The sequence below is a fragment of the Drosophila teissieri genome, chromosome 3R, assembly GCF_016746235.2.
Source record: "Drosophila teissieri strain GT53w chromosome 3R, Prin_Dtei_1.1, whole genome shotgun sequence".
NCBI lineage: Eukaryota > Metazoa > Arthropoda > Insecta > Diptera > Drosophilidae > Drosophila > Drosophila teissieri.
In genome coordinates, this window is record NC_053032.1 from 12,405,297 (window position 1) to 12,419,869 (window position 14,573).

General features: G+C 41.4%; 1 protein-coding gene across 1 annotated transcript; it reads right to left on the minus strand.

Moving 5' to 3' along the window:
* Positions 1–188: 188 nt before the first annotated feature.
* On the minus strand, positions 189–788 carry LOC122621507 (V-type proton ATPase subunit e 1). The gene has a single exon (XM_043799377.1). The coding sequence runs from the start codon at positions 706–708 to the stop codon at positions 442–444; it is 267 nt and encodes an 88-aa protein (XP_043655312.1). The 5' UTR covers positions 709–788; the 3' UTR covers positions 189–441.
* Positions 789–14,573: the final 13,785 nt, after the last annotated feature.

Sequence of the window (14,573 nt, forward strand, 5' to 3'; positions counted from 1 at the left end):
CAACAAAATATATATTTTAAAACGTTCGGGAAAGCGAAATAAAATGAGGTACTTTTTGGTATAGATTTTTCTAGCTATCATTGATATGACATTAGGGGCTATGTAAATGTTATTCCCCCTTCGCAAAACATTCGTTTAATTTTAAGACAACATTCAAAATATTCTCCGAAGGTGTTCCAAAAACGAGCAATGATCAATTAATAACACATTTATATTTCGGAATGATTTTTGTAATTTCATATAAAAGCCGGCGGCCTTTTTGATTTAGCATAGTTGGATAATTCATTGGCCCTGAATAACTTGGAAACAAATTTGAGACGGCGAGACTTTCTGTAAGTTTAGCAATTATTTTCAAGAAAATAGTGTTCAAAGGATATGCTCCAAACATGAACATTTAGGACATTAGGCCTGCTTTATAAAAATATATAATACGCAGCGTTTCTACGGGTCCCTCTGATCGTGGATAAAAGAGTTGGGCCAGTAGCATATCATGCCGAGGATAATCTTCTGCTTGGCTCGCGGCCCGCTCAGTGGATTCAACTGCATCACGAAGGTGACCATCCAGGCCAAGTAGCAGCACACCACCGTGAGGATCACACAGGACCGGATGAGACCGCGCTCCTCGTATCGGTAGGACACCAGGAAGCCAATGATGGCGAATAGCAGCCAGAAGACGGTGCTGACCGTGAATGCCACGTACTTATCCATTTCCGGAGAGTTTGCCAGCTGGCTGAATGTTAAGTTCTGACAAGTTTCCACCCTGTGTCCTGGATCTCGGAGCTTGGGCAATCCCAATTTGGGTGCCTGCACTCATAAACTTTTATGGCTGCGAACATTTCGATATTTTATGGCAAACAGCGGAGGCTGCAGGCGCAGTGGAGCGCAAAGGCTGTAAATGGAAAACTGTATACATTTTCCGAGTGCTGGAGCGGTCCATAAAACTGCTGCACGCATCCTGACTAAGCGCAAAATCCGTTTTACGAGACTGCCAGTTATCCTGCCATCCCGCCATCCTGACATCCTTTCATCCTTCCCCGGATCATCCCCTCCGAGGTCCTGATGATGCCATAAGTGCCCAGGCGCGTCTCATAAAATGGCGGCTGTGCAATGGTAGTGCAATGTGCGCGCCGGAGGCGGCGGTGGTGGTGGTGTAATCGAGTTTTCCCAAAGTAGCAATAAATGTTAATGGCGACATCGAATTTTCCATTTTCTCGGCATAAGTATCAAGACGTCCGGTGCCAAGCCAGCGGTTATTTCGCGGCAATGGCCATCTTTAATTCCGTTCCGATGTGGGGGGAACCTGCTCCATAGAGAGTGAAATACAGTAGCCAGCTTCGGAGTACTCGTACAACTTCGCACATCGACCACCGGCAGAAACTAAAAACTGGAAAGGTACTCCAGCCGACAAGTAACCGAGTTTCGGTGCCGGATCGATTCGGCATCGTAAATCACCGGACAGAGGTCTCTCGGAGCTGGAGTCGCAAGCAAATGCAAATCGAGCTAAATGTGTGATTTCCCCTTTAACACGGTCGGCATTTAAGAAGAATCCGAGTTCAGAACGAGCCCGAAACAAAAGCCATGCTGCCAAATTATGGGGCACCGCGTTATCGGTTCCGGTGAGGGTTTGTCTTGTCACTTCTTTGACAAACCGTCAAAATATTTGACTTGCAGTCGTTTCGCCACGAGTGCGGGTGCAAAGAAGTGCGTGACTGATTCTAATAGGTTTGTATCAGGGCAACCTTCCCAGTTATCCTCCACAGTCCCACCGACACACAACGTCTTTGGTTACATAGTTAAGATTTCTAAATATTGAATTATTTTAATATTCATTATTCTTATATTGGTTCAGTTGAATATAAAAGCTCAAACACAAGTAGAGGCACAACATGATGGTAGAAATGTATTTAAAGACTAGAGCTAGCCCGGGATTTAAGAAAAGATACCTTATTTTAGTAAACTACAGGTCAGACTTGTAAGCAAATGTCATAGCCAATCTGACGAGTATTACAACAGGTTTAAGATCTAGCACACCTGTTCTCCTTCGTTCTTATTGTAACTGCAATGGAGTGAGGAGTGAGGACTGAGGGAGGAAATCTGAACAATTTGGATTAGTCGTACGACACCAGCACGCGTTGTTTGGGCAGCCACTTAGCGGTTTGTCTTTGCACCGCTTGAGGAAGTGTCCGGAGCCACAAAACACAAAGCTTGCCACACATTTCGCAGGTAAACACCTGGCCAGGCGTCGAGTCGGCTCTTTGGACCGTGTCGATGGCGCTGGGCCTGTACCGCTTGGCCCCTTCTCACGCCTTCCACCACTCCACCTCTGGACTTTAGGAACGGTCTGGAAAAGTGTCCGTTTTCTGTTTGGAACGCAAACTTACCTTTGTTGGCTCTCGAATTAGCACACGTCCGTGCCCAGTTAGATCCTCCAAAAGGCCACACCACACGGGCATTTGGTAGACAGGAGGAGGATTTTATTACGGAACTCACTTTCCCTCTTTGATTTGCACACATCACTACTAACTTTTTGTAAACGCTAAAATGCATTTACTCTTTCTTAAGATATCATTATTTCAGTTAAGTTATTACAAGGGTATTAAATCCTTGTATTAATTATCAAAATAGGTATTTATATTAAACCAACACGGCTTCTATTATAAACTAAGATTTAGGGCGGATATCAATTTCTGCCTGGAGCTGTATTGAGTTAGGGAGAAATGTTCTACAATTAGACCATTTAGGTCCTATAAATGTTTTTATAGGAATAATCTGTAAACAAAAAAGGTTTCATTTAACTTTACAAGTAGTCGTATCTGATGTCCTTCATAGCTTTGATATAAAATCTCTTCCCTAAAAAAAAACAACTCAAATAGTACTGGTAAAGTTGTCCCTTCCATTTTTGCAATTATTCTGCTTTATATTAAAGACTTTCGATTTCATTGAGGGTCAAACTGAATTCGGCAGGTCGTCCTTTATCTGGACAGCATTTGAGAATTAATGCCCTCTATATTATAAGCCAAAGTGCTGGGAAAGTAAATAAGCCCGAGCGATATGTGGGCGTCCACCCCAAAAGTTGGTCTCATAAATCGGAGTCTGCGCACGATAAAATGCATCTGTCGAAGGTGATTGATTTTCGACGTGGCACGGAGTGTATCTGTATCTGGGAACAAGTGACTGGTACTGCTTCGTTTTGCAGGGCGCACTGCGCAGCTACACTTACAGATACAGATACAGATATAGATACGGATATTTGGGGCGGGGGCGTCAACGGTCGGTGTCGGTGGTTGATTCCTGCCGTCGCGTCGGCGAATTTATGTATCTGGAACGGAGCGGAGCTGCAACCCCAACGAGGCCAGGAACCGAAATCGAATTCGAAGAGTATCGGATACTGTGGTGGGGTAAGCGTGCGCCTTTAAGGGTGCGGGTGCGGCTCGAAAAAAGATATATGCCCGTCATATATCTAGGCGGTTCCCCACGCCGCTTTATTTATTTGTTTATCTACTATTTATGATCCCAAGAGCTATAGCCGGAGCCGTAGCCGAAGCCGAAGTCGAAGTTTTTCTTAGACCCCGGCCCGCGTTCGTCACGGTCGCCGTTGTTGTTGCCGATTTTCCTATAGCCATAGGTATACCCCATGCCATGCCCATCGCCTTATTGGCATCGCACTGGGTGACTCTTGGCGTCGGCTTCGTATATTGATTTCGGAGTGTGAGTGCGAGTGTGAATGTGAGTGTGAGTGTGAGTGGGCCATGCGATTGCGATTCCTGGAAACTAACAGCGATTCACAGACATCGGAGAACTCGCACACCATTCAGTTCACTCGATGACGCTCCGCACCTCGGACTCCAAAACCCAAAACTGGCTCTAACACTTGGCCACCGCCGGCGCGCTCTTGCTCGAAAGTGTTAAAATAATAAACCAACAACAATAACCAAAGCGTTTACAACGACAACGGGAACTATAACAGTGTAATTGACAGACTATTGGGCCACAAAACAAAGATTTAATGTGCAATTTTCATAAACATTACGCGCCAGACCCATTGACTGTGTGCTTTAAATTATAGCCATCATCAAACCGGGACCCATTAGTCGAACCGGTGGCAAATATCTCGCCATTATCAATTATTGCACCTTACCGCCAATTATAATATTAATCGCGTTTAGGAATTGCAAGCCGACGGCAAGTGACTTCTCCGCAGATTGTATTTGTGCCGTTGTTATAAATGATAATACTTTGATTCAAGTGCCAGGCAATCTGGGGTGAGTACTGTTTTTCATTATAGTATCGCTAAGACTTTTCAAGTAAAAACTATGAACTTCAACAAGAGTGGTAACACTTTATAAATCAACGTATTTAATGCTGCGGCTTAACTCATGTAAACCGTTGTTAAATAAATTTTAATTATTAAAAAAAAAATTAAAAAACACAAACAAATACAAGCATTAATATCTGAAATTATAATTCGGTATATAAGTTTTAACACATCACTATATACATAAATTGTTTTCTACAATGAGTAGAAAATAGCTTCGCCGTCTCTAAAATTTAAACATTTCTAAATTGGTACTGTGCTATTTTGTTTCTAAACTAATCAGATATCTTACAGCCTTAGTGAACGTAAAAGTAAACGGATCACAACTTCCGAATCGTTGATATTCAAACACATTAAATACAGCGTAATTTATTACGTTTGTTATCCTGTTTAAAATGTTATGATCGGATATTCCACACTTGTTTAGGTAATTAATAAAAAATAATATTAATTAAAAAAAATGTTTTTACTTTGTTTAGTTCTCAACGTTTTCGAACAATAATTGGTGGCTTTCCCAACAATACATTTTTAATTATGGCTAAATTTAAAACGCTAGAATACAAATATCTAAACTTGTTTTAACCGTTATTGCCATTAATTGTGTTTAATTTATAGTTATAAAATGTTTACCCAGTGGTTTTAAAATAGTTCAAATTGTTCAAAATAGTACTTTGCTATATTTACGAAATTATCCAAATATATGATAACTTTTCAAAAGGAATAAAAGAATGTATAAAAGTACATTAATCGGTTCACATACGAATTATAACTTAAACTATATAAAACAGCGCAGAATGTGAAAGACAAAAGCAAAGCTATTGCTTTAATTAAGTGGATCTCGGTATTCACTATGCAAAGGCTAATCCACCCAATCCCCAAAATGAATATCTAAATTATTTGATTAGCAATAAAAGACTGTTGCTCAGCGGAACTTCCCACGCATCTCAATGCAGTCAATGCCCCATTAAGAACGACAATGTTATCATAGCCGTGCTTTATGTCCTTTTTAATTCGACTCCACTATCTACCAGTGCGTGATGCTATTACAGCAATCTTCGGCAAGACGAGCAACTCGTCGAGAAAACATAGTAGGGATGAAACAGATTTCCGGTCGCCATTCGACATCTCATGTATGGCATCTGGGAAGTTCCCACGCCCTGCCGCGGACCTTCGTTTGCTCTCCAAGATCACGTACGGCCATAAAAGCCCGGACACAGATAACGGGAAATGGAATGGCGGCACTTAAGAACGAAGAACCGCTGCCGCTTAATCCAATTCCGCAAAATGGAGCCACGCTCACCACCCCCACTTTTCACCCCTCAGTTTTGTGTTCTTTATCTATCTATCAACCATTGCCATTCCACCACCTTATCGCTACATGAGTCTTTCAGTACGGGCTCGTATCTGTGTCTCTAATGGCCGCGCACATTGTTGCAACTCATACGGATACAGATACTTTTTTATACCATTTCTCTGTGACGGGGCGGGGCTTGTCGAGAAAATAATGGCGTGCAGATAGTACAGCGTTGCCAGATAGATGACCATGTGAACGGCAATCTCTACGAAAGCCGAAGACTGCTTACCCTTTACATGTAAAATATATATTGCTTGCAAGAATTTTTGTATATTAACAATGTGTAGCTTTTTAAATTGCAAAACTTTTGAATACAGAATAAATGTGACTAATAATAAACAACATTTCTGAAAATTACTTTTTACAAATATTACTTAAAAACCACAGAATCAGAGTTTCCGCATTCATATAGCTAGGAAATTTCAAATTTTTTCCCGCAAATCGATGGAAATTAGCCTGAAAAATAATAAAATTATGAAATAAAAAAAATATGATACAAAATATTTAAAAGGGTTCGCGTTACAGTTAGATTGAAATTTCCAAGACTAATGAGGAAACCGAAAAATATTGAAACATTCTGTAAAAGTGTGGGCGTTACTAAAATCTGCATATTTAATCGCAACTTTCTAGCTTTTATCATTTCCGAGAACTCGAAGTTCAAACGGACATGGTCAGATTTACTCAAGAATATGTATAGTTTTTAGGGTCGGATAAACTTCCTTCTAACTGTTACATATTTTTCAACGAATCTAGTATACCATTTTATTCTACCAGTATGGGTATAAATATTACAATTTCTTGACAATTCTAACTGTAACGCGACCCCTTTAAAATATATGTTATCATATTTTTTTTATTTCCTAATTTTATTATTTTTCAGGCTAATTTTCATCGATTTGCGGGACAAAATGTCTTCGCTGGCGGATATATGAAAAAATGTATTAAAAGCGAATTAAACTGCAGATTTTTACATCTTAATTAAAATAATAAAAATGCAAATGAAAGACTAAAGTCCTTTAAGTACCTCTTAACTGAAATTGGTGCCAATGTAAAATGTGTTCCCACTGTGCATTGGCCTTGAACACTTACCTTTTTAGCGAGTCCACCCTCCTAGCCTGGTGAACAGCCCATCTAGCTATTTCACCCACCATATATAGCAAATTTTTCCACCTAATTCGGCTAGCGCCACCTAGCGAATAATTCGTATAAGACTCTGCGCAGAAAATATAAGAAGGTAAAACAGTCTGTATTCGAAAAAGGGCGGAGTCTAAATCCATGATGGCCGCCACAAGTCAAAGCAGTGCATATATGTGTGTATGTACGTGTATCCACAATTCCCACACATATAAGCTACCGAGTTTGGGGATAATATATTTTTGATTATAAGATATAAAGACGGGGTTTTCGCTATTAAAATATTTATTCTTCATTTTTTTCTTATACAATGTTAATTGTAATGTTATAAAACATTTTTGTTTAATTAATTATGTTTACAACTTTTTGGCTAAGTGTTTTCTTAGATGCTTTTGAAAATTGGGGTATAGTCACTTTAAATTTATCAGTTAATTATATCGACAAATTGTTTAAGGGTTTGTTTAGATGCTTATAAAAATTGGTGTAAAGGAATTTTAAATTTTTCAGTCGCACCGACTTACTTGACTTTTTTTTTTTAAATTGCATTACAAATTAAACAAGAGAGAACGCTATAGTCGAGTTCCCCGATTATCTGATACCCGTTACTCAGCTAATGGAAGGGCGAAGGAGAGTCTTCAACACTGACTGTTTTTGGCGGTTTGTGGGCGTTAGAGTAGGCGTGGCCACATGAGTCAACAAACTTGCGCTGCGTCTATGTCTCTGGAGTCTGTATGCTTAATCTCTTTCTAGCTTTTGTAGTTCCTGATATCTCGACGTTCATACGGACAGACGGACGGACAGACGGACATGGCCAGATCGACTCGGCTATTGATTCTGATTAAGAAGATATATACTTTATATGGCGGAATCGCTTCCTTCTGCCTGTTACAACGAATCTAGTATACCCTTTTACTCTACGAGTAACGGGAATACAAATTGCGATTTAAATTTAATTAGGGCCAGAAATTTGTAGCCCAGAGCTCTAAGTCTAACAATACATTTTGCATATTTAAAAAATGCATCTTTTTTTATGAAATTTATAAAAATGCATTTGTCTTAGTAAATTTAATTATACGGGTCATTACAGTTAGGCTATCGCTGTAAAATTAAATTGCTCTTACAATTTAATATATAAAAAACATATAATACTTGCATACTTGTATATTATAAAAATCACAGCTCAAAAAAGTGAAATCGAAATATCCTTAATAAACATTAAAGCCAAATAATGCTTCAGCAAATATTTAGCTAGCATAAGTGAAGCGCTAAAAATACTTTTCAAAGTGCTCTCATAAACACTAAAATCTGCCTTTTACAACTGCACCCCTTCATTTCCATTTGAGACTCGGCAAATCTTTACGATCTAGCATTAACATTAAAAGGCGACCTTGGCCCAAATGCGGCCTCGTCGATCGAGCGTAACATTGCGCAATGGAAGGATACACGGTGTCCTTGAGGCAAACGCATTGCCATTACGATCCGGTTTCTAAAGCCATTTGGAGGCTATGAAAAGAGTTGAGTCCTTTATTTAAAGTGCTGAGCGGTGTGGTCGTCCCAAGGTCAATAGTATTGCGTGGGTGTGATTCCGTTTTCCACAGAAGGATGCAAATCAGTGCGGCTTGCGAGCTCAGCGGTGTGCAACATGTGTTGTCCGGTGGTCGCGGATCGGTTTCAGTTCTGGGTGGATATCCAAAACTTCGTATCTGCGCAGAATAGCAATCGAAAAACGCTTTTCACAATTGCCGGCGGACGGACCTCCACGTGCGGCAGTAACGATTTGAGCTCCATTGCCCGCGAAATCTAAGCGTCCTCGTAAATCCAAATCGTCGGAGTCGGATCCCCGGCTACGTGGACTCGTAAAAGCCAGCTCGAAAGTGACCCTCTCCCAACGGCAAAACATATAGTATATCCATGGGATGTACTGCCTACATTGTTGGCAGCTCCTTTTGTCTGCAAATGCCAAAGAAATGAGTAGAAATAAACGGAAATGCCAGAAAGAAGCAAATTTATTGCCAGCAACGGACTTTGCGAAAATGTCAATTTCGTTTTTATGGCATCAAACGTTTGAGAAGCTTATGCGAATGTCTGTCACAAAGTGGATTCCAAACTTACCCCGCTCGGTAATGCCTTTTTCGGCGTAGATTGCCCGTTTAGATACTTTGTTTGGCACCGAGTTTTGGTAGCTGAATAGTTGATTTCCTTTTGGGGATTTCTTAATCGCTTTACACAGCGGCCCCAATCTCTGTCCAACACTTCCCTAGAAACGTAAGTGCTACAGACTTTGCAGACATCCCCATTAAGTGCCGGAGCCCGTCATTGTTGCACTCCCCGCGGCTGGGCTTTTAAACTGTATCTTTTAATGGCGGATCAATGAGATTTATATAATGAGCCCCGCTTTGTACGCAGCTTTGGGCGGACTCCATAAAAGGCCGCGCTTAATGCGACTCCGCCATTTTACGTCATCTCCGTACCGAAATGCACATTCACAGTCACAGCCAAAACGAAACGAATCGAAACGAAAGGCACAGAAATGAAAAGAAATCTGATATCATTCGGCGTCCGTAAAGAAAAACAAAAAGAGGGAACCCTCGCATTTTTATGGCCAAGGGGTCGTTGAGATTGTGAAGCAGAGTTTTACCATTTTGGATGCAGTGTTTGCTGTGCGTTCCCCGCCACTCTCTCCCTGTTTCACCGCAATCCAATCAAATCGAACCCGAACCCAATCTCAATTCCAATCCCAATTCCAATCCCATCTCCGTTGCAGACCGAGAAAACAAGAGGCTGGGCCTTTGTGGTCGTACTTTTTAACAAGTTTTATGGGATGTCATGTGTCAAATGGAAATGAGAATTTATGTGTTTGTAATTGAAGGCGAGGCGCGGGCAGTCCAGCAACCTTCCATCCACGGTCCACGGTCTCTGGCCTGGTCGCCCTTTTCCCAGTTCTCCCTGAAACAACCGACAAATGAGCCACCATTTTGCCAGAACCCAGAACCCAGACCCCAAACCTCGAAACACGACTCCTCGGCGAACGCCATGCTGGTGCTGTTGTTGGGTTCCTCCTCAGATTTACATAAATTATAGCCCCTTTGTTCAGCCGAGAGTATCTTGACTTATCATCAGCAGACCCATCCGGACCCAGCACATCTGAAAGTCGATGCAGGATTGGAAAGAGCTGAACGATGAGGCATCCGGAGCCTGTTCCATCATTTTCACAGCAGGCCACAATCTGCTGGATATGGCGTTTTTAAATAGAAAAGCCGAGCATAAATAAATGGCTTTTCATTTCATCATTCGCTTCTTAACAATTCCAGGGAAAATGTGTAAGAAAAATCCTATTAATCATACAGCTAAAGAACTTGTTAGGTGTAAGAGCCAGTAGGTGTATTCATTGGGCCATAACAAATGTTAAATCAGAGCATACACTTTTCCGACCAACAAACACTAGGGTCGGGGCCATTAAGTGACCGAAAAGTGTATGAACGTGCTTTATGACCTAACAGTTCATGACAATAAATGTATGTGAATAGTCATTTGTTTATTTGCATAACGAGCCCGCGTCACTTACTTCGTTTCCCCGTTCTTTTCGGATTTTGTTATATAAATTGAGGTGCTCAGCAGTGCCGACGGCTCACGCAATTCGGATTCCCACAACACGTTGCATTGATTTGGGACTCTCGATGTCGTTTTTATGAAATCAGCCATCAAATTAAGTTTATGTCTCAATTAGCTTGGATCGTCAATAATATTTCGTTTCGCGTATGGGCCACAGCAGTTTGGTTACAATCTAAGCGGACTCCATAAAAGTACCAGCCCTAAGACCCACAACAGTTTTAACTACTGCAGTGAGCAAATAATAACGAAGGGGCGGCAAGGCAGACAGAGCTCACTTTCGAGGGAATGGGCGAGATGGGGCTCCTAGTGACCGTTCGATTGTAAAAAACGGTTATAGCCAATTAAACAAAATACTTAAACTAAGCACTGCTTCCAGAGCGGCCGTCGGTGGAATAGTGCTTGCCGGCTCATCTCTCTGGGCTCTGGGCTCATCTTCGATGAGGAGCCACGGGGCGTATGAGTGATGATCGAAGTGCTGATGGGAGGGGAGTGGAGGGGAGGGGTTAAAGGATATCGGCTTTAACCCCTTGCATTGCACGGTTCCACTTCCGCTCGATTAACTGTGACATTTTCCGAGCGTCTTTGTTGCCTCTTCCGCCATCGGCATCCCTCCCCATCGCAATTTTAATGCTGATGAGCCGATGAAGTTGTGCATCACTTTTATGGGCAGGGCAAAAAACGTTGACGGCGGAAATTACATTTTTCGGCAACATTAAAAAGGTTCCCGGGCAGCTGATGTCAAATGCATTGCTATGGGTTTTTAGAACAGGTCTTTGATACACAGCCAAGACCATGAACGCCATCAAGATGGAGAAAACAAATTATAATAAAACCATCTAGATTTAATAGCGCGCTTAAAAAATCAAAAATGTAATTTGCATAACAGATTTAATGGTTTGAAGCTGGGAGGAGAGAGCTTGCTGAGTCGAAGTGTGAAGTGAAATAAAAAATTCCGAAATATGTTCAAGTTTTGCAGATGAGATAGAGGCCGGAAATCTGGAATGTACATTATTCAGCATAAGCAAGTCGCACGCGTTCTACAGAAGACAATCTGTCCATTTAAATTGTGAAACAATATTTTCAAATAGATCGCTTCAGTTGATGCTCCAGTTGACCCAGCTCAGCCATATCTTTCTGGGAATTTCTATTTTCAATGCCAGCGAGCTTGGGATTTTACCAATTTTGGTTGTTGGTTCACCGCTCTGAAGGTCAATTTTTCAATAGTTAAATTGCAGATTAGCTTGCAGGCGAGGTCCAAGCCCAGGGGCAAGCTCAGGATCCCAAGTGTACGAGTCCGCACTCGGAAATGAATGCGACTGGCAAGCGAGGAGAATGAGTGCCAAGCCCTGTGGCCAGCAACTGCGGAGGCCATAAATTGCGCCTGTCACTGTCTTAATGTCCCAAAACTCCACAATTCCACAATCAGCAGCGCCCAATGCCCGGGTTTGAATTCGAGGGTCCTGGGCTAAGTCCACTGGTCGCACCCATTCCCTCGTCCTTCTGGGTGTCCTGCGGCCGGCAGCGAAACTAAAGGAAAAACAACGATAATTTATAAGTCGTAAATGCTCGCCCGCCTCCCTTGAAATGCGAAATGCCGAAATGGTGCACAATTTCCTAAATGTATCGCCCAGTCCGATTAGCAGCCGTCTTTTGTCAGCAAGGACACGACACAGTAGCCAAAGGACCGCCGAAGAACCCCAGAACCTCAGAACCCCCGAACCACCACACTGGCCCAGACGAAAACCAAACCATCGGAAAATGTCCGTTCAAGATGGCTGACTGCCTTTGGGGGAGTTTTCCTCGTTCGGGAGGAAAAATATCGAATTGGGTATTAGCAGGAAGGCAGACGGAGGCCATTTCGGCAGATTGCTAAATATTTTCAAGCTCGCTGAGTCGAATCGTAAATTATTGGCTCGTTATTTGACTACCACCAAACCAAACCAAAATGAATTGGAATTGTTTTCAAACTGTTTTGTCAAAATCCTATAAAAGACTTGTAGTCCGCTCTTTCCATGTTCTGTGACGTAAAACAAATTATTATTAAACCAAACTTGATTTCATTTGAATTTTGAATCAATTACAAAGACTATAGCGATAGTATGGCATTCTGATTAACTTAGTTTGAGACGGATATTTATTTAATATAGATTTCCATTCTAGTAATTTGTTCTATATTAAATTTTTCGTGGTTGAATGCATTCAACAAATTTTGAAAAGGATGTTTATAGGTTTTAATTTATTTTCGTAAGATACATTTAGTTCATCGTAGGTACTTTTTTCATTGGTAACAGCCTTCAAATAAACAGTTACACTTAAATACTTCAAGTTTCATTATTTCTATGAAGAAAACTGAAGAGTTTATGTGACCTACGATATATCATTTCATTTCGTTATGAAGAAAGCTGAAAGGTTTATGTGACTTACGATTTACTTTTTCATTTACAATATCTCGCCCAACGCCGGATGATTTGAGATTTTTAGTGCCTTATTTTCCTTGGGTTTCGGTTATTGCTCCTGAGGCTGAGTTTTAGTACCTAGAAAGGTGTTCGGTTTTATCGATTGGATGTGTGTGTCAGGTGATGCACCCAGTTCGGGGTGTCTTCTGCAATTTTTGCCCATTTCCATTCCCCACGAAAGGCGGCCACGTCGACCGAATTCGAATTTTCAATTTTTTACGCCTATGCCGAGGGGCTAAGGGGCTAAGGGGGCTAAGGGGGCTAAGAGGTCAGGAGGAAACCACGAGGGCGAGAGAGAAAGAGAGTACGAGCCGAAAACGAAGAGATTTCCACTCGCAGAGCGGCGCAAAGTGGTGATTTCGTATACGCCCCATGCCACACACACACAGACAGCGAGCGCACACACCAGCAGGCCAGGGTATCTGTGTGCGTGTGTGTGTATACCTCTTAAAGGCTGTTGTTCTGGTTTTGGCGCTTTGCGTTTTTTACGGTGCGCCGCCCGAGTATTTACCACTTTACAATGGCGTTTTAGTACCGCGAGTCGTCATTGTCGTCGTCATCATCGCCGCATAAAGTCGAAATTAAAACCGCGGAGTGTCAGCCATAAAGCACTAGTACCGACTTAATCCCAGTCCCGATTCGGGTTAATCTGCCTCAATCGGCGCTCAATCAATGCGCGTAACTAATACCATTCGCGGTCAAGTATCAAATCAGAGCTTAAATTATTGAACAGATTTCTATTAACGTGGTGAAAAAGTTCGGATGCTGATATAAATTTGACAAGTGGAGTGGAAAGATCAGACTTTCAGTTGACGAATTAGAATAGTGCAAAATATGAAGAAACTCCGCTGGCAGTTCATAAAAAATCGATATACTGCTAACTAAAAATCACAGGAGTCACAAAAGGAAAAACTAAACTTGTATCATTTTTAGTTCCTTTAAATTGAACTAAACGACGGTAAGCGAAGCCACATATCTCAAATGAAGGGCTTAAGTGCAATTAGCAATGGTAGTTTGAAGTATGGTTTAAACAATTAAAAAATTTATTATTAGTTGAAAAACTCAAATAATCCTATATATATTGTTCTTGTCTCAAATTCAAAACAATTCTTGCTAGTGCTTGTGTTTGGGTTTCTTACATTAATTTTCTAAAGTGATGCTTACTTTATATAAACCATGTTTAAACAGCAAAAAAATTTTTAAAAATGCCTATGCTTCTCAATGTCAAGAGTGCTTGCCTTAACTTTGATTCAAATTATATGAAATAATTATGCAAATTAAGAGACCTCATTTAAAGCATTGTCTTTCTACCCACAGTTTGTGGAGCTTAGGGCCCAATCAAATAGTAACACTTTTGGCCATTTCCCACTTCATTGCCCAATTTGGACCAGAAATGTTAATTCAAGCCGACTTTCGGCTGGCTGGCGTTCCGCTCGACGGCGCAGCAATGAAAGCCATAATGCTATTATTTTGATTGCCCTGACATTTGATCGGTTCGGAGACCACATGCCACTGGGCCGGAATCTAATTAGGCGGACGAAAGCGTTTAGCTAATTGCAGTTGGGCCAATTGGCCGACGCGGGTGCTCGCTCATTTACGACTATCCCAATAAAAATAATGCATAATAATGGCAATAAAACAATAAAGTTATGGAACGCTTCGCATTCAGATAGATAGAGATAGAGGGATACAGCCGGTGGAC